The 21,158-nt window shown below is 40.2% G+C and overlaps 1 protein-coding gene across 2 annotated transcripts in view; it reads left to right on the forward strand.

The window, feature by feature from the left end:
* Tor1aip1 (torsin 1A interacting protein 1) overlaps positions 1-20,512 on the forward strand; it is a 29,125-nt gene extending 8,613 nt beyond the window's left edge. The window contains exons 4-10 of one of the 2 annotated variants that reach the window (XM_038349328.1): positions 4,894-4,932; positions 5,847-5,927; positions 7,392-7,445; positions 10,639-10,680; positions 11,485-11,538; positions 16,847-16,903; positions 19,588-20,512. In XM_038349328.1, the coding sequence (XP_038205256.1) occupies positions 4,894-4,932; positions 5,847-5,927; positions 7,392-7,445; positions 10,639-10,680; positions 11,485-11,538; positions 16,847-16,903; positions 19,588-20,375 (1,115 nt within the window). In that variant the 3' untranslated portion in view covers positions 20,376-20,512. The remainder of the gene's footprint in view (positions 1-4,893; positions 4,933-5,846; positions 5,928-7,391; positions 7,446-10,638; positions 10,681-11,484; positions 11,539-16,846; positions 16,904-19,587) is intronic. The other variant, XM_038349329.1, reaches the window with a different exon arrangement.
* Positions 20,513-21,158: the final 646 nt, after the last annotated feature.

Consider the following 21,158-nt stretch of genomic DNA (forward strand, 5'->3'; position numbering starts at 1 on the left):
GAATTCAGGTCTTAGTACTTGGTGGCAGCTGAGCCATCTTGTCCGCCCAATGATGAGATCAAAATAGTCTTGTATAGCCAATTATCAATTGTGTCTTGAATGCTATTGATAAATATTTAAGGATGTTAATAACGTTAATAGGATTCTAAAGCTGGATGGTAGTGGTGTGTAGAAGGAACGGCGGGCTGTGTCCCGCCACCCGGCTAGCTTTACCCAAAATAATTACACAGAAACTGTATTTATTTAAATACTGTTTGGCCCCTGGCCCGTTATCTGTAGCTTTTTATTGGTTGATTTTTATATCTTGTTTTAGCCCATATTTAGTAATTTATATTGTATCATGAGGGGTGGCTTACCAGGAGAGATCTTAACCTGTGTCCATCTCAGAGAGGAGAAGCATGGTGACCGCATATGGTGACTGCCTGAAGTGTCTCCCCTCTCTTTTTTAGAATTCTGTTCTGTCTACTCCGCCTACCTAATTTTCTGTCTCTTAAAGGGCCAAGGCAGTTTCTTTATTAATAATGAAAGTAACACATAGACACTCCTCCATCAGTCGTGCATGCCTTTAATCCCAGCACTTGGGAGGCAAAGGCAGGCTAACTATGTGAGTTCGAGGCCAACCTGGTCTAAAAGAGCCAGTTCCAAAACTCCAGAGAAACCCTGTCTCAAAAAACAAAACAAACAGCCGGGCGGTGGTGGTGCACAGGCCTTTAATCCCAGCACTCGGGAGGCAGAGGCAGGCGGATCTCTGAGTTCGAGGCCAGCCTGGTCTACAAGAGCTAGTTCCAGGACAGGCTCTAGAAACTACAGGGAAACCCTGTCTCGAAAAACCAAAAAAAAAAAAAAAAAGAAAGAAAGAAAGGAAGAAGAAAGAATAACCAATTGATTGTTGTTGCGTCATCTTTTCACAAAATAAAGTTGGGGACAGGAAACAATAACACTGGGTGTAGCAGTGATTCTTGCACTCCAAAACTCAGAGAGCCAAGGAGGAATGAGGATGAGTTTCAGCTGGGGATATATAGCATGACATTTAAAATTACCAATATTCAGTCACACATCTGGTTTCAGATCTCTAAACACAAAAAATACTCATTCACTACATGGAAAACTGAAACAATATCAGGAGAATTAAAGCAAGCCGAAATTAAAAAGAAAAAAATTCTAAAGAAAAGCTCTTCAGACAGACAGTAGGTAAACAATTTTGACCTATAATCAAGGAAGAAAGAGACAAGTGAATTATGAGTTTGAAGCTAGTCTGGGTTATATAGCTAGACCCTGTTATTAAGTTGAAAAGAAAAATATGACTATAAGTATTCAATGTACTCCTTTTTTCATTATTACAGATTAAAAATCAGTTTAGTCTTTTACTTTGTGACACAGCCTCTATCACCGCTTGACTTAGAGCTTGTAATCTTCCTGCCTCTGCCCCCAGATCCTGGGGATACAGGCATGTATCACCGCACCTGGTTTCAATTCAATCTTTATAAAAGTTTTTGTATAGAAAAGAAAAATTTTTGTATAGTAAATTATTTGTAGAGTAAGACAGGTGTGGTGGCTCCTGCGTGCTCTCTGAATAATTTTACAAATGAAAACTGCTATTCAAGGAGTAAAACACAATAATAGTCTCGGGATTTGAAAATAAAATTTGAAAGCTAAGCTAGTACATACCTTTAATCCTAGCAATCAAGAGTCAGAGGCAGACTCAAAGAGAAAAAAGAAAGGAAAAACTTAAGAGGGCAGAGAGAAGGTTCGGGGGCACTGGCACTTGCTGCCAGTCTTAACCACCTGAGTTCAGTCCCAGGAGCCCACATGATGGGTTCTTCTGCAACTTGTCCTCTAATCACAACACAAACACACTCAACAAATATAATTTTAAATTAATAAATAAAAAATTAAAGGGTAAAAGACTTTAAAAAGTGAAACCATTCCTGTAATTTAGAATGAAAGTATTATTTTAATCATTTTCCACCCCTGGTGTGTGTGTGTGTGTGTGTGTGTGTGCGCACGCGTGCATGTGTGTGCGTAAGAGAGAGAGAGGGGAGTTTTGAGGAGTCTTACTCTCTAGCCTAGGCTGGCTCACCCTCACCAGTGAGTCTTCTGCCTTAGCCACTGCTGAGTGCTGGGATCACAGCTGTGCAGCTCCACATCCAGCTACTTTGCATTTTACTACTTTAGAAAAGAAAATGGAGGAGCAATAATGGGGCACCTCATCCGCAGCATGTATTGTGCCTGCCTTTAGCTCTCTGAGAGAAGTGTGGTGTTATTGGAAAGTTTCTTTAAGGGGTTGGTTGTCTGTTTTCTAGCAAAAATGTTAACAAATACATTTTAGACAAAGATTTATACTTGCCATTATTTTCAGTAGAACTCAAACTTGAATAATATTATACTAATCTAGCTAAATTTATGTGAAAAATCCAAATTCATAATGTAATGTTTAGAATCACTTTCTGAAATCATACTTTTCACCTGCAGCCTAAAATGAATAACATGAAAACCAACTCTAAAACAAAGTTTATTGGAGAATTGCAACTATGGCAGACCCAAAGACAAGTCAGCCTTAGCTGTGTTGAAATAAACCACACTGACTACAGGAAGTATTGCAGGAGTCAGTTGTTAACTTTACAGAAAGTGTCTAGTTGCAAACTTGAGGCAGGGTTGAAGGTATGTGTGAGTAGAGTGCTCTGCCTAGCCTTGTACTGGACCACACAGACGGAAGGAAGGTGACTAATGTGAGCGGTTTGGGCTTTCAGAACTGCTGTTACAGTACTTAGCACACTCACACTTTGGCGGAGCCTGTTGGGTTTGGCATAAATGACTCTGTTGTGATGCCGAACGCTCTTGTGCCCTTTGAAAAAGCAGATGGCGAGAAAAGCTGAAAAATGTTCTCTTGGCTTCATTATAGTCCCAGTCATCCTAATCCTCTACAGGTTTGTTTATTCAGTGTTTTCACCCAGTTATGCTTATATTTGGGTGTAACTTCCTTTACTGAAAAAGACAAACTGTCTCAAAGAAAAATGAACTTATAACAAATCTTTCATAATAGGGCATGTGCAGACCTTGAGTCTTAAGTTTGATGTGTTTGGTTGTTTATCTCTAAATTTCCCATTTCTGAACAACAGCAATGTGCATTACCCTATTGGAACTAAAAAAGGGTTTTTTTTTGGTTTTTTTTTTGTTTTTTTTTTTTTTGGTTTTTCGAGACATGGTTTCTCTGTGGCTTTGGAGCCTGTCCTAGAACTAGCTCTTGTAGACCAGGCTGGCCTCGAACTCACAGAAATCCGCCTGCCTGGATTAAAGGTGTGCGCCAACACCACCCAACCTAAAAAAGGGGATTTCTTTTCTGTTCATACTTCCTCTTTGTCACACCAGTTCACAAAGGATGTGTTTGTTTCTTCAGCTGGTTAGGCTTTTGAAGGAAGTAGGAGGAGTCTGGCAAATAGACTTAAAATGTGTGGTGCCTGTAGGAGCCTAGAATATTTATCAATGTGCAATTTAATGTTTTCTTCACACAATTTATATTTTTTAAATATGGCTGGATGTTGGGTTTTTTTTTTTTTTTAGATTTATTATGTATACAACATTCTGCCTCCATGTATGCCCGCCCGCCAGAAGAGGGCGCCAGATCTCATTACAGATGGTTGTGAGCCACCATGTGGTTGCTGGGAATTGAACTCAGGACCTTTAGAAGAACAGGCGGTGCTCTTAACCACTGAGCCATCTCTCCAGCCCCACACAAGTTATATTTATAGTGCAAACAGGTGTTGATGTTATCTAGATATGGAAATAACCAGGCTAGCTTAAAGATAGACAAATATATTTTATTTATTATAAGGCGAAAACTCATGCCACAGGAACGGAAGATCTAGGCTCTGCTCAACCATGGGGGAAGCTACATAGAGAGCGCACCTTGGTGGTGCACAGGTTTTTATTTCCTGGTCCCAGAAAGCCACACCTAAACTAGGTTCCACCTCTTAATTATTGGTTAACAAAGCTTTCCCCATCAAACAGGCCTATAAAAGGAAAAAGTATACTTTATTTCTAGCTAGGTGTAGTTCTATACACCTGTAATACCAGCATCCAAGATATATATAGTAGGATGAGAAGTTCAAAGCCAACCTTGGCTACATAGCAAATTTGAGGTTATCTGAGCTATCTAAAATTCTGTTGCAAAAACAACAAAAACTAAAACCCTGGGACTAGAGAGATTGGCTCTGAAGTTGAGTGTTTGCTCTTCCAGTAGACCTTAAAATCCTCGGACTTCAGAGAAAAGAGGCAGGTGAGTTCAAGGCTAGCCTGGACTACGTAGTGAGTTCTAGGTCAGTCAAGACTATACAGTAAGGTCCTATTTCAAAAAAAAAAAGATACCCTTTATTTGATGCTAGAGAAATGGCTTAGTTGTTAAGAACAATTACTGCTTTTGCATAAGACCAGAGTTCACTTTCCAGCATTGTGTCAAGTGGCTTAAAAATACCAGCTCCAGGGGAATCAACTCACATGGTTTCTGCATACATGTGACACAAATACATATGATTAATATTTTAATAAAAGCATTTATAATATTTTTTTTTATTTTTCAAGACAGGGTTTCTCTGTGGCTTTGGAGCCTGTCCTGGAACTAGCTCTTGTAGACCAGGCTGGCCTCGAACTCACAGAGATCCACCTGCCTCTGCCTCCCGAGTGCTGGGATTAAAGGCTTGCGCCACCACCACCCGGTTTATAATATGATTTTATATCAGGTTTATTTCTGAAACAGTCAGAAGGAAATGATAAATTTTTAGTTGTTTTACAGAATAAAAAGGTTTTGTATTTTGTATTGATTTTTCCTTAGTTATATGCTCTTATTCCTCCTAAGCTTTAGTTTCTGTTGTTACATACTTTGTCTTTCTCTTCTAGAAACTGCCAGTGTCCAACAGGTCAATTTCTCTGAAGAAGGTAATTTCTTTTTAACTATCATGTAATATATTGCCATTTTTTTATATTAGAAGCAGGTTTGATAGGTATTTAAGAGGTTAAGAGCAGAAAACAGTCTTTTTCTTAAAAACAAAATAGAAAACCCACCAGTGAACTGCTAAGATAACCAGGATAAATTTGGATAGAATGAGTAAGGAAAGCCTTTACATGCTTTTAAGTTTTAAGGAAAGCTAATATTTTCCACTTCTAGCATGTTTGTCTTTGTGTTATTAAAACAATCACTTCCTAAAATTTTTATGACTAGTTTATGAAAAATATAAGCATAAATTTATCTCATTTTTTTGTTTTTGATTTTGTATGTTTTTTTCAAAATAGGATTTCTCTGTATGACAGTTCACGCCGTCCTGTAGACCAGGCTGGCCCTGAACTCACAGAGATCCGCCCATCTGTACCTCCCAAATGCTGGGATTAAAGGCATGTGCCACCACCACCCATCCAATTTAGTTCATTTTTAAGCCAATATAATTTGAAATTAGTAGTTTGGATATTGAAATATTTCTGAGTGCAGGTATGTTACCCATTGGGGGAAAAAGCACTGATGGGCAGGCATGTCTGAAATTCCACAGCCAGTTTATGTATAGTTTCTTCCTATAAGCTAAAAAATTCCCATTATTTTTTGATCATCTATTCATTTTGGACTCTGAATTAAAGCCTTGGTGTATAATTTTTAGACATTATTTGTGCTAAAAGAACATCAAATACATAAGCTTAACTGTAGCTCATTTAGAACTTTGTTATTCCCGATAGAAAGAACATTAAGCAGACAGCAGCTGTATACTGGAAACTCAGAAGCTTTAACGTTAATCTGTGTTTAATGCAGATCTTTTGAACATTAACATAAAGACTGTACTAATGCACTGTCTACTTCCTTCTAGGAGAAAATGAAAATGACCTCAAGAGCTCTTACAGTGACATCACTTTCAGGGTCAAATCCAGGAACTGTGCTGAGTCTAGCGGTAATTGGCTCTTTTTGCATGTGACTTTTCTCACAGAACTGTCTTTTAGTTAAAATAGAGTTTTAAATATTTTTTAAGACTTTGAAATTTTTAAAAAATCATTATTGATTTGTTTTGTTTTGAGACAGGGTTTCTCTGTAGCTTTGGAGCCTGTCCTGGAACACCCTTTGTAGATCAGGCTGGCCTCTGACTCTGGAGTGGTGGGATTACAGGCGTGCGCCACTACCGCCCGACATTAAAATCTTTTTTTTTTTTTTTTTTTTTTTTTTTTGGTTTTTCGAGACAGGGTTTCACTGTTTTTTTTTTTTTTTTTTTTTTTAAGAGCCTTTCCTGGAACTAACTCTTGTAGACCAGGCTGGCCTCGAACTCACAGATATGCCTGCCTCTGCCTCCCGAGAGCTGGGATTAAAGGCATGCGCCACCGACACCCGGCTAAAATCATTTTTTAAAGTTGTATTTTTAGTACATTGTATACATGATGTTTAGTGATGTGTCATGTAATACATAGCTGCATAGAGCACTTTTAGCCTGCTTGAATAGTAATGGAAAGATATTTTATGCTCAAGAGCTACTGCCTGTTTTGGATTTTGAGAAATTGGTCAAATTGCTATTCAACAGTCTCAGGAGTTTGGGTCAGTTTTAGAAACTTTTAGTATTAGATAATTACTTTGTCTTTTTAGGTCAGGTTCTTAACCATGTTAGACATCACAGGGACCTTGTTGTTTAAGTATGGCAATCTATAATAGTGCATGTGAACTTGCCTTTAAGTATACTTCATCAAGTCGGGTGGTGGTGGTACACGCCTTTTTCTGTTTTTTCTTTTTTTTTTTTTGTTTAAGGAGGTTTATTTTTACTTTAATAAACAGCAGGTGCTGTATAACACAGGCTGTCCTTAAATTATCAATCCTCCTGCCTCAGACCTACCCATATCCTCCAGTGCCCAGTTCCTATCATCATTTTTACATTTTGTTTTTATATGCTAGCATTCAAAGTAATGGGTTTCTTTTTATATATATATATATATATATATTTTCACACTTAAACATCTTTACAGTTTGTTTTTATCTCCCTCTGCCTCCTGTTAAACTGCTTTTCCCAATAAGTCCCCTTCCTACCTTTTTTGTGTGTAAGTGCCCCCTACATTTACTCAGGTTGCTTGCATGAGCAGCGGTGGATGAGAAGTTATTGTTTGGGCGAGGGTAGCTTACAGAGGTTACAGCACCGAGGAACGTGGTTTCCTTTCCCTGCAGCTGTTCACTGCCTGTCAGGTCCTGAGATGGATGCTGATGGCCCAGTCTTCTGCGGGTCTGTGCGCCTCCACTTGTGCTTGATCTTTACTCCCTGCCTACAGTCATTCAAAGCAATATGTGCTCCAGGCTATTTTCTATAGTTTGTCTGATTTACTCTTTTGGTTAAATACTGTGTTCTCCTATAAATTGATGCATCAAATACTTTGTTTTTTAGATGAAGTCATCAGATCATACAGTCATCAAGAACAACCTTGTAGTTTATCACAGAGTGAGTAGTCCAAGTGTGTAAGTCGCCCCGTGGGAAGACAAACCCTAGGTTTTCTGTGCTTTGTTGTGTGTCTGCTTACTTTGTTTACTGATAGAGTAGTGTGAGTCTTACACACCTTTGAAATTTTTCATATTTGTTGTTGAGATGGTAGATAAACTATTGGAAGTAATATTTTAAGATTCAGGTAACAGTGTTCCTTAGTGACATTTGCCTTTGATTCTTCCAGGGGTGCTGAGGGTAGAAACCATGTGTTTTTTAGGCAAGCGTTGTATCACTTTGCTATGCCCCAGCTCAACAGTTTCTTAGTTGTCATTGTTTTCTATTGCAGATAATCTGTAATGCATGTTTCTTAGGTTAAGCAAATAATAGTATTTTTTCTTTTTATATTTTTAAATCAAATTCCAGTACTCGGGTTGTGAATCAACTCTTTATATTCTTGTGCATAGTCAAGGACATTTTTTCCCTTCTGCAGTTCCTTTTTGAAAACACTCATTGAATCTTAAGTTGCCATTTTTTTTACCTATCAATAAGATGAAAATCTGTCCACTTAAGCTGTATTATTAGATATGGCCTTAAAGCACATTTTCCTAAATAGACTTCTTAGTGTTTGATGAAAGAGTGAGAGTGTATTTCACAATGCACATACCCACTTTAACTTTCTAAGGTTTTCTTTCTTTTTGGGAGGTGGGGGTTTCAAAACAGGATTTCTCTGTATATCTTTGACTGTCCTGGAACTCACTCTGTAGACCAGGCTGGCCTCGAACTCACAGATCCGCCTGCCTCTGCCTCTCAAGTGCTGGGAGTAAAGGCGTGCACCACCACGCCCAGCAGTATTGGTGGTTCAGTATTTTTTTTTTAAATAGGCCTGTTCTAGTTAGGGATACTGTTGCAGTGAAGAAACATTACAACCAAAAGCAGCTTGGGGAGGAACGGGTTTATTTGGCTTACATATCCAGAGTCACAGCCCATTGAGGGGAAGAATCAAGGAACTCAAGCAGGTCAGGAACCTGGAGGCAGTTACTGATACAGAAGCTGTGGAGGAGTGTTGCTCACTAGCTTGCTCCTTATGACTTGTTCAACCTTTCTTATAGGACCCAGGACCACCAGCCCAGGAATGCTCCTATAATAGGCTGGGCCTTCTGCTTGTAAATCGCTAATTAAGAAAATGCCCCGTAGTCTTTTCTACAACCTGTTCTTATGGAGGAATTTTCTCAGCTGGGGTTCCCTCCGCTTGTGTCAAGTTGACATAAAACTAGCCAGTCCAAGTATATATTACATTTGTGTTCAGAAAAAGTAAAGTTTAGCTGGGCAGTGATGGCGCACGCCTTTAATCCCAGCAGTTGGGAGGCAGAGGCAGGCGGATCTCTGAGTTCGAGGCCATCCTGGTCTACAGAGTAAGTTCCAGGACAGCCAAGGCTACACAAAGAAACCCATCTCAAAAAAAAAAAAAAAAAAAAAAAAAGACACCCATGACCAAGAGAACTTGTAGAGCAGTGGTTCTCAACCTTCCTAACGCTATGACTCTTTAATACAGCTCCTCATGATGTAGTGACCCCCCCCAACCATAAATTGTTTTCCTTGCTACTTCATAACTAGAATTCTGCTCCTGTTACAAATCGTAATGTAAATATCTGATATGCAAGATATCTGATATGGGACCCCTATGGGAGTGGTAACCCACCATTGAGAACTACTGTTCTAAAAGGAAGGGTTTATTCGAGGCTTACGGGGCCCAGAGGTTTAAAAAATCCCTGACGACTGAGTGAAGAAATGGCAGCAGACCATGAGAGCACACACAAAATGTCACACAGTTTTTTGAACCCTCAAAACCTGCCCCCAGTGGCACACCTCCAACAAAGCCATACCTCCTAAGCCTCTTTAACCAGGGCTACCAGCTGGGACTAGGTATTAAATGGCACCCCAGTGTAGTGAGGGGCTGCAGGCAGGCCTGCTTTTCATCCTGCCCGGCTCCCACATGCTTAGCTTTACACCTGAAATAACAACACACAAACTATTCATTTAAATACTGCTTGGCCCATTAGTTCCAGCCTCTTATTGTCTAATTCTCACATCTTGATTAACCCATTTCTAATAATCTGTGTAGCACCACAAAGTGGTGTCTTACCGGGAAAGATTCAGCATGTTTGACCTGCGGCTGGCTCCATCCTGTCTGTCCCAGAGAGGAGAGGCAGGGCAATTGCCTGAGGCATCTGCCTCACTCCCAGCATCCTGTTCTGTCTACTCCACCCACCTATTTTCTAACCTATCAGGCCAAGCAGTTTCTTTATTAATTAACCAATAAAACAGCAGATAGAAACACTCCTACATCACCCCAGGACTTATTGGGGACATCTCATTAAGACCACCACAGCCTCATTAGTTGATAGATTGACTTTTCTTCCTTTCTGTGCTGGGAATGACAACGCCACACACACTAAGCAAGTGCTCTGCCACTGAGCTGTGTCTTCAGCCACAGCCGTTATTTGCATAGTAATGATCCTAGAGCTGGTGTGTTGTCATTGTCCTGGTCTGAGTACCTTTAAATTTAGAAAAGGGGGGAAATAAGATGGGAAAGATGACTCAGTGGTTAAATGTGCTTGTTACTCTTTTTTTATTTGTTTGTTTTTTATCTTTTGGTTTGTTTTGTTTTTCGAGACAGGGTTTCCCTGAATAGCAGTCCTAGCTGTCCTGGAACTAGCTCTTGTAGACCAGGCTGGCCTCAAACTCACAGAGATTTGTCTGTCTCTGCCTCTGCCTCCTGAGGGCTGGGATTAAAGGTGTGTGCCACCACTGCCTGGCATAGAACTTTGATTTTCTTTTATTTTTATTTTATCTTATTGGTTTTTTGAGACAGGGTTTCTCTGTATAACAGCACTAGCTGTCCTGGAATTAGCTCTTATAGACCAGGTTGGCCTCGAACTCACAGAGATCTGCCAGCCTCTGCCTCCCGAGTGCTGGGATTAAAGGTGTGTGCCACCACCACCGGAGTGTGCTTGTTACTCTTGCAGAGGACCAGATTTCAGTCCCCAGCACCACAATGGACAGCTCACAACCATATTTATTGTGTATTTGCTGGTCAAAGAGTTGGATTTGGTTTCTTTATAGCACTCCTGGTAGATAAGTGAAATGTCTATTTAACATCTTGTCTTTGTTTCCCGGTATCCTCTGCTCTTATTCCTATTGTCTGTTTTAGGTCAGGACTTCACAGTGCACGAGAATCAGCCATCAGTGCTAAGTAAGTAATAATCTGTTAGCTATTTTAGTTTTTCCTGTTCCTGCCTTATTCAACCAATAAAAAGTTCTTACAAGCCGGGCGGTGGTGGCGCGCGCCTTTAATCCCAGCACTCGGGAGGCAGAGGCAGACGGATCTCTGAGTTTGAGGCCAGCCTGGTCTACAAGAGCTAGTTCCAGGACAGGCTCTAGAAACTACAGGGAAACCCTGTCTCGAAAAACAAAAAACAACAAAAAAAAAGTTCTTACATGGCCAGGCATGGTGACACATGCCTTTAATCCCAGCAGAGGCAGATGAATCTCTAAGTTCAAGGCTAGTCTGGCCTACAGAGCAAGTTCTAGGACAGTCCGAGGTACACAAAGAAACCCTATCTCAAGAAACCAAATAAATGAGCAATAAAGTTCTGGTATGATTTTAAATCATCTCACCTCAGCTTTTTAAATCCAGCACACAGTAGTACTGACTGTAATAATTACTCTGTGATGTAACACTACTCAGGGCAGCTTTAGCCTCAATGGTTTACTTACAGGGTAGATGCCCAACTTTTCTTCTTAAATGTAATTAGACTCCAGTAGTTTTGAACTCAGTCTTAGAGGGAAAGACTACAACATAGTTCTGTCTAGTGAGTGATTATTTTTTGTTATGGGAAGGCTTTTGTCTTCACTGATTGGACACTACAAATTATCTTTTACTTTTGATGTTTTCCTCCCTATTCCCTACTTCTGTTAGATTTATTATATAATGTTGAATCATGGTGTAAACTTAGAAAGTATGTGAAGTGATGTGTGTTATATGTGTTTGCTTCAGGCTCAGAATATCAAAGAAACCCTCAAGTTATAAGAATGAGGACTCGACAGCCATGTAAGTAGATACCTGTCTTTTCTGCTGCGCTTTGTTGGATATTTAACATACAAATGCTGAGTCCTTCAGATAAGGAATAAAGGTCAGCTATGCTATGACTCCTGGATTGCCTTCCGTAGTGCTAGTGCAGGATAGGAAGTGGCTTCAGAAAACTAATGGGTGGTACTGTCAGGCCTCACAAGATCCCGGCTTCAGTAGTAGCAGTTTGTACAGAATTGAAGTTGTACTCTTCTAATAACTAAAGGTGTGTGTGAGTTAGTGGATTCCATGTAGATAAACACTACTGAAACCTCTGCTCATTACTTCATGTCATAAAGGCTGAACTTCACAGTATTTTCATGATCATGTTTAGGGTAGAATAAATGTCACTGATAGAAGACATAGCTATAAATTGATGTGATGAGATAACCATACTTGAGCTTAGTCTGCCATTGTTTCTGTGGAAGTCCGTCCTCATTAGTGCTGGAGATGCAGCTCAGTGGTGCGTACTGGCTAGCATGCATAAAGCACTGGGCTCTGTCACTAGTATGAATAACAACAAAGGAAATGGAGCCAGGTGTAGCCAACCTTGTAATCCCAGCATTTGGGAGGCTGGGGTGGAAGACGAAGATGTCATGGTCAGTCTGGGCTCTAGAGCAAAACCCTATGGCCAAAAACAAAAAAATGTACTGCCTATGCCTGTAGTGGCTGTATAAAAATGTCTGCTCTGTGTTCTGCCTTGAGTGAGACTTATCTCCTATTCCTTCCCATACCACACCGTTTGATTTTGGTGGGTTGAGACAGCGTTTCACTATACGGCCCAAATTGCCTGGACCTCCACCTCAGCTACTCAAGTATTAGGATTATAGGCATGTGCCATCATACTAGGATTCTCTCCCTCTTTTCCCATCTAACCACAGCCCCTTTTGCCCTGTTTGTTTAGATTATATAAAGATCCCTATTTTTTACCATTTGCTCATAGAATGGCTGGCACTAACTGGTCAAGATAATCTCTAATGGTTCCAATTCACTTTATCTCACTAGTAAGCTGTATTCCACACTTAAGTGAATTATTTAGCTGCCTAAAAATGAAATGCCCTTTTCTCTTGCCTTATTTTTGACTGTTAGTTTTTAATATTGCATATATCTGATAATAGAAGACACTTCCTCTTATAATTTGTTCTTTATTGCCTTTATACTGTATTCTTAGGAAACCAAATACTAATTATTCAGCTTATTAGAATTATGAGTAACCAGAATAAAAAATGAAAATCTTGATTTCTTTCAAATTTGAGAGACAGCATCTCTCTGTGTAGTCCTAGAAGTCCTGGAACTCACTCTATAGACTAGGCTGACCTTGAACTCAGATCCACCTGCCTCTGCCTCCTAAGATTAAAGGAATGTGCAACCACACCCGATCGAAAATGTAAATCCTAAGAAACAACTCTTAAAGGTAAAAATGCAGTAATACTTTATCTGTATTCCACAAAAACTTCAGTTTCTCATATTATTTCTTAGTATTGCATTCTAGGAAATAAATAGCAAAGAAAAGAAATCTGTGCACATTGGTGCCAGGAAGCATTTTAAAAATTGGTTTTAATTTTATTTGTGTGTATGCCTACTTATCTGTATGAGCCAGAAGAGAGCTTGGGTTACACTGGAGTGTAGGCGGAAGCTGCTAGTTCATTTCCTGGCTATTCGGACCCAGATAATCACACAGAAACTATATTAATTCCAACACTGTTTGACCAGTGGTTCATGCATATTTCTAGCTAGTTTTTATATCTTAAATCAACCCATTTCTATTAATCTATGTATCACCACAAGACTGGCCTACCAGTAAGTGTCCGGCATCTTCCTTCTTCAGCAGCTAAATGGCCTCTCCTGGACTCTACCTACTCTCTATTTCTCTGTTTAGATTCCTTACCTGACTTTTTTCTGTCCTGCCATAGGCCAAAGCAGCTTCTTTATTAACCAATATTAATAAAACATATTCATAGCATACACAGGGGAATCCCACATTACTGGAGTTGTTGGCAGTGGGTCTTAGGAACTGAACCGAGGTCCTCTTCAACAGCACCAAGTATTCCTAACAGCTGAATCGTCGCTCTGCTCTGGAAGTTTTTTAAGTGTCTGTGTGGCTTTATTTGTACACATGGGGACATTACCTCCAGAGGTTAGAAGAAGGCCACAGATCCTTTGGAGCTGGAGTTACTGGTGGTTATGAGCCAGCCACCTGGTGTGGGATTTTAACTCTGGTCCTCTGGAAGAGCAGTACATGCTATCTTAACCCCAGTGTTACCTCTCTAATCCCTTTTAAATTTTATTTTCTCTATGGCATTGCTCATTGCAAAAGGAAAGTTATATTGAACAACTATTTGAAACACAGATATAGTTGTGCTGCTGCTGCTTTTTTGTTTTTGTGTATAGCCCTGTGTGGCCTAAAACTGGATACATAGAGCAGGTTGGCCTGCAACTCAGAGATCCACATGCTTTTGCCTCCCAAGTACTGGAGTAAAAAGTCAACCATGACTGACTGACATAGCATTTCTTTTTTTTTTTTTTTTTTTTTTACCTTATCTTTTGAGGTTTTTTTTTTTAATTTTCTTTTAATATTTATTTATTATGTATACAATATTCTGTCTGCGTGTATGCCTGCAGGCCAGAAGAGGGCACCAGACCCCATTACAGATGGTGGTGAGCCACCATGTGGTGGCTGGGAATTGAACTCAGGACCTTTGGAAGAGCAGGCAATGCTCTTAACCTCTGAGCCATCTCTCCAGCCCCTGACGTAGCATTTCTTTCATCAAATTTGTAGTTTATTTTTAGAATTTTGTGTTTGCATTCCTACTTCATTGTAAATTAAATTATTTGCTATGACTTAAGTATTTATAACTACCATATCTGGGTATTGTATTGAACTTGAAGAGTTTTGTAGGAAAATACATACAAGAAATACGCATGCATCAAGCTGGACATAGTGGTACACACCTTTAATCAGGGTGCTGGAGGTGGTTGCTGATGACAGCCTGGGCTGCATACCTAGACCAGTGGGCAAAGGAAGATTATTAGTCCTTTAACAAAGTTTTGTTTAGGATAAAACAAGGAAGAAGCAGAAAACATTTCTAACAGTGAAAAAAAAACCTGTGGTGATTTTATAACAGCCTTTCCATAGATCACTCTTCAGGCCAGGGCAACTGTTTAAACTTTTCTCCCGGATGGCTTTGGTTTTAGGCAGGGTCTCACATGGCTATCACTAGCCTTCTTTAACCCCTCGCCACCTCATGCTTGGCTGGTTCTCTCTCTCACTTCCATATTTCTCTTGGCATTCTACATGTCATTCGGGTATGTATTTCTGCCTGCTGTGGTGGGAGTATTTTTAAATATGGGTGTTTCAGAACCTGGAACTTGGATTTCTTTTTGTCATCTCATCTTAGCACCAGTTCCCTAGGGGTAAAAGGACCCGGTTCAGGTTTCAATCTGCATCCTAACCTTCTGGCTAAGATAGCTTCTTACCTTGTGATAAAATAGTTTAAAATATGTCTAGAGAATCAGATCTTTGAAACATACTTACTGGCCTCTCAAAAGTGGGAGTGCAGACATAGAGCTTAGCATTTGGGCTCCTTGGGTCTAATTCCCACTTCCTGCACTTCAGCTTTTAGCTCAGGACTGTGATGAGTCTTCCACATTAAACATGATGTTTAACTCTTATCACATAACTTGTTTATTTGTATTATGGACAAAGCTATAATTGTGGTGGATTCATGCCCTCTTTATGGAGTGAGTGACTGCTGCTGTAATCTTCAGGCTTGAAAGTCTCTACGTTTTTATTGCCTCTAGGGATTTTCTAGACTCTAGTGATTACTGCCTCTAGTAAGGAAGATAGACTGAACTTTTAGGCCATGTCCTACCTCAGCAGTTTATACATAGCAGGCTTAAAGGTATGTTTGTGACCTGTGGGATATATACATAGTGTGTGTGACATCTACTAGTACTTAGTTATTTGTTGTGTCCATCATGAGAGAGACTATTAAACCACTCTCATGGATCCCATTTGATCTTTGCAACCATGTAATGAGGTATTTAAGATGAACAGCTGATGTGTTTGGGGATTTTCTTTATTGCTTGGTTTTTAATAATGCAATTGTAACTTCATGGGCAATTTAGAAGTTAGAAACTTCTAAAAAGGCAGAATCCGTGAAAACAATGTGGCTTTTAGAGTTAGCATGATGTCATTTTGTCTTACTTGATTGTTGAGTGTTTCAGTTTTGTTTCTGGTTTTTGGTCATATGACTCAAGGCACTGTCTGTGTCTTAGCAGTCCTAACTTTATTCCATTGTCTAATCCAGTATTTCTTTTTTTTTAATTTATTATGTACACAACATTCTGTCTGTGTGTATGCCTGCAGGCCAGAAGAGGGCACCAGACCCCATTATAGATGGTTGTGAGCCACCATGTGGTTGCTGGGAATTGAACTCAGGACCTCTGGAAGAGCAGGCAACGCTCCCAACCTCTGAGCCATCACTCCAGCCCCCTAATCCAGTATTTCTTAAGCAAAAGTTGTTAATAAACGCAAGGAAGATCATTTATCTGTTCAAAAGCTGTCCCTGCACAAGTTACTGCAGGCAAGTGGTAGGCGGCTATAATGGCAAATAGGCCATACCAGTCAAGTTGTTTAATAAGATTTTTCTTATTTTTTATGTTGTTTTGTTTTATGTTTTCGGCTCTGGTTTTGTGGGGTTTTTGTTTGTTTGTTTGTTTTGTTTTTGTTTTTGCTTTTCCGAGACAGGGTTTCTCTGTGTAACAGTCTGGCTTTCCTGGAACTCTCTTTGTAGACCAGGCTGGCCTCAAATTCACTAAGATCCCCTTGCCTCTGCCTCCCAAGTGCTGGGAATAAGGGTGTGCAAAACGTTATTAAAAACTTAAATGGTCAGAATCTCCAAAGGATATACTTCATTTATTCTAAAATAGAAAATAATGAAATTTAAGATTGAGTTTTGTATGGAAATACCTTATTCCAGGTAATTTAGATAATCCACGGTCTATATTTCCTTCCTCTTTACAGCGTCTTCACCAGGCAGCAGTTTTGTAAACGGTCGTTTTCCAGATGATTCCGTGCTTTTTTGTGGTATCCTTATCCTTTTGTCTTCTTTCCTTTGTCCCAGCGTGTGCCATTCCTATTAAATGAGCTGCAGGGCTTTCTCTCAACACTGGTGTTTTAACGTCGCTCTGTGCTAGGTCAGTGTTGCTGTGCTGAACTGTGAAGGCCTTCAGCGCAGCAGGCGATCGGATATTCTGCCTCACCTCTGCCTTCTTTTTTATTTTTTAGATAATAGCATTCAGGAATCAGAGCTTGGAAACCAGTCTCCATCAACCTCCAGCCAACGTAAGTTTATCTGTTCATTGAGTAAGTCCAAAGTTGGTGGCCCGTATTTGTTTTAAAACATTCTTTGACAGCCATGTGACTTAATGGTATTTAAGGCACCATAAACACGTCTACGGAAAAAGTATGTTTTACCAGCAGTGAAATTCTGTGTAGGCAAACCATATGAAATGTCTAGTTTCCTCTTAACTATATTGTTCATAATATCAAAAATCAAAGTTGTAAGTAGGACTGGAGAGATTGTTCAGTGGCTAAACAATTTTATAATGGCAACATTATAACATTTCCAAAATTGTAGTTTTCACTTGATATTTTGAACATTAGACTGTCAGCAAACACTGTCAGTCGCTTTCCTGAAAGTCACTGATGTACTTTGCTCCATTCTTCAAGTAGCTGGGAAATGCAGGAGTGTGACTAGCCATAGGGTGGCATTTTTTTTCCAAGTAAAAATGGTATTCACTTTAAGTGGTTAATTCAACTTACAGGTCAGTTGCAAAGCCCTTTTCCTTTGGATAACCGTTGTCTGTGCTGAACTGCTAACATGTGTGTCTTTATACAGAACACTGAGACTATGTACTCAGAGGGCTGAAAGTCTTGAGTTTTATTTTTTATGGTGCTGAGGATCCTGCCAAGACCCTCACACATGCCATTTATGCCAAGCTGTACCCTGCCCCAGCCCACAAGGACTGAGGTAGAACAAAATTATTAGCTACTTTATGAAGGACAGTCTTAAGTGAAACTGGTTCTTCCTCTTTCCCTTTAAAAATGATTATGTTTATTATATTTATATTTATATATTTATATAAATTATATATTAATATTTATTATATTTATTATATGTGTATATTAGAAGTGTCAGGACACTTCTAATATGTGGGTGGTGGGGATCAAACTCAGGTCATCAGACTTAATGACAGGCACCTTCACCTACTGAGCCATCTTACCAGCCCTAATTTTTTTGTTGTTGTTGCTTTTGAGTTTTTTTTTTTTTTTTTTTTTTTTTAAACAGAGTCCCTCTGCATAGCCCTAGATTGCCCGGAACTCACTATATATAGACCATGCTGGCCTTGAACTCACAGACATCCATCCACCTGCCTCCCAAGTGCTGGGATTAAAGGCAGGCGTGCATCACAGCGCCTGCATTCCCCGATTATTTTTAGCCTTGTATGCTGGCAATAATACTACAATGAATGTGCTAATACAGCTTTGAGTGCTGATCCCCAGTCATTCAGTGCAAGTGTCAGCACAGTAGAAAAAAACAGAAATATCTTACTGTTAATTTTCAGATCGATACCTATCAAATACTGTTTAGATAGCTTCAGGCCACACTGAGATTGCTGCTCTAAAAGATCCCTAGTACCTCTATTAGGCTAAAGTCATCCATAAATAAAAGATTCAGAAATGGTACTATAAGTATGTTATTAATTGGTAAATGAAGTGATCTATGGAAAACGTTAATCAAATTGAAAAGCATTGTGTAAACAAAATGATACCATAATTATTTCCAATGATAATGACGAGTTCAGTGCCAGAGTTGAGCACTGTCAGCTTGCGTGCCACAAAGGTATGTATCAGCACCGTTAGTTTACATGGACAATTAGCTGTTGTAGCATATGAAATGCATTCGTTTATGTGGAACTTTTTCTTTATATACTTCGGAAATATTCTACCCTAGATAGCCAGCCATGTTAACTACTGAGTTTCTAAATTAAACAGTTTTAAGCCAGGCGGTGGTGGCGCACGCCTTTAATCCCAGCACTTGGGAGGCAGAGGCAGGCGGATCTCTGTGAGTTCGAGACCAGCCTGGTCTACAAGAGCTAGCTCCAGGACAGGCTCTAAAGCTGCAGAGAAACCCTGTCTCGAAAAACAAAACAAAACTAAATTAAACAGTTTTATAAAGCATCTACTATTTACTTCACAACTGTTAGAAAATGTTCATAACTCTTGTTTTATAAACAGTTTTACTTCTGAAATTATCATGAATTATGAAATTTTTAAATATGAAAAAATTATTAAGAGATATTTAAATTATTTTTCTTGCTGAGCGATGGTGGCGCACGCCTTTAATCCCAGCACTCAGGAGGCAGAGGCAGGCGGATCTCTGTGAGTTCGAGACCAGCCTGGTCTACAGAGCTAGTTCCAGGACAGGCTCCAAAGCCACAGAGAAACCCTGTCTCGAAAAACAAAAAAAAAAAAATTATTTTTCTTTAGAAACAGTTGCCTTTCTAACATTAATATTTATCTAAACTTAGCTTTTTTGAGCTTTTCCTGAAGAGAATATATTTATTTAAGAAAAAAAAAAAAAACAAACATTACCAGCTCCTTTCTTTAAAGTACTTTCCCTTAGTCAGACATGGTGGCACACACTTTTAATCCCAACACTCAAGAGGCAGAGACAGGGAGTTTCGGGTTAGCCTGGTCTGCATACTGAGTTGTAGACAGAGTCATGCGTGGGGCTAGAGGTAGAGCTGAGCTGAGGTTAAGATTATGTACTGCTCATGCAGGACCAGGTCTAATTCCCAGCACCGCCCAGACATTCAGTCACCTGTAACTCTAACTCCAGGAGACCTTTGCATTTAACCTCTGCAGAGTGAGCACCTGCCCCCATATGCACATACACAGAATGAAAAGAAATCACTCACCCTAGAATCTAAGAAAATGTAATATGTGTCGTCCCCCACCCCCAGCAGAAGCTGCTGAACAACTGCAAAATGAGTCTTCTGTCAACATAAAGCTGTGGCTGCTCACTCTGCTCATCATCCTTGTTTTTGGAGTGCTTTGGTTCCTTTACACTCCTGCAAGAGAACCTACTGCCGTTCAAGAATTCCAGAACCAGATGAAACAACTTCGGTCTAAGTACCAGAGTCAGGACGAGAAGCTGTGGAAAAGAGGCACAACATTCCTGGAAAGACATCTGAATAGCTCCCTCCCTCGGCCCCAGCCTGCCATCCTTTTGCTCACTGCAGCCCAAGATGCTGAAGAAGTGCTCAAGTGTCTGAGTGAACAGATTGCCGATGCCTATTCTTCCTTCCGTAGTGTCCGTGCCATCCGGATTGACGGGGCAGGGAAAGCTGCTCAAGACAGTGATGAGGTCAAACAGCAAGTGGATCAAGAACTGAGCGATGGGTTTAGAAATGGCCAGAATGCAGCTGTGGTACACCGCTTCGAGTCCCTACCTGCAGGTTCAACCTTGATCTTCTATAAATACTGCGACCATGAGAACGCAGCCTTCAAAGATGTAGCCCTAGTCCTGACTGTACTGTTGGAGGAGAAGACACTGGAAGCCAGTCTAGGCCTGAAGGAAATTGAAGAGAAAGTGAGGGATTTCCTCAAAGTCAAGTTCACCAACTCTCACACGGCCAGCTCCTACAACCACATGGACCCAGACAAGCTGAATGGGCTCTGGAGCCGCATTTCTCACCTGGTGCTGCCCGTTCAGCCCGAAAATGCCCTGAAAGGGGGCAGCTGCCTGTGAGGGAGAAGCGGAAATCACGTCTCGAGGTCTGGGCAGTTTTCAGACTTTCTAAGTAGAGACGGAGTCTGGAGCAGTTTTTGAAAACTGGTTTCTTTTTAAAGGAAATTAAGTTCATACATAAAAGTGTAATACCTAAATTGTTCGTGCAGCCTGATTATCTGTGATTTGAGAGAATCATTTTCTGTTTCCACTGAGAACTATGCTAAGGGTATTTAGCATGGGCGAAAGTCGACGCAGTTCCCCATGGACCTGCTTTGATTGTGCCCAAATCATTCTTGCTGTGCTGTGACCTGTGAGAAGGACTAGGTGCCTTTCTCAAAGAATCAGCATTCTTTATAACTTTGGATTTTTTGTTTGTGGCCCTTTTAGTCTGAGCGCTTTCTAATTGTAGCTGTGGATTTCCCCATTATTTTTCCATTTATACCATTTTTAAGTGTGTGATCCTTAGCTTTTATCTATAAAAGACAAAAGTCATCTGGGTGTGCAGTTTAGCCCCGTCCCCCACTGGCTTTAGAGGGGGAAGAAGAGGGCTTGGGAGGTGGAAAGGGAAGAGAAATTGTTGAATGGAGAAGGAAAAGGAAGGGGGGAAAATAGCTGCAAGCTGGGCAGTGGTGAGCCATGCCTGTAATCTCAGCACTTTCCCGGGGTAGAGTCAGGAGGGTCAGAAGTTCAAAGCCAGCCTCATCCACATAGTAAGTTTTCTGCCACCCTGGGCTACATGAGACACTGGGGTTTTTGTTTTTTTGTTTTTTGTTTTGTTTTTAAATAAAAAGGGGGGAGGTT

Source organism: Arvicola amphibius, chromosome 12 (assembly GCF_903992535.2).
Source record: "Arvicola amphibius chromosome 12, mArvAmp1.2, whole genome shotgun sequence".
In the NCBI taxonomy this organism is placed as follows: Eukaryota; Metazoa; Chordata; class Mammalia; order Rodentia; family Cricetidae; genus Arvicola; species Arvicola amphibius.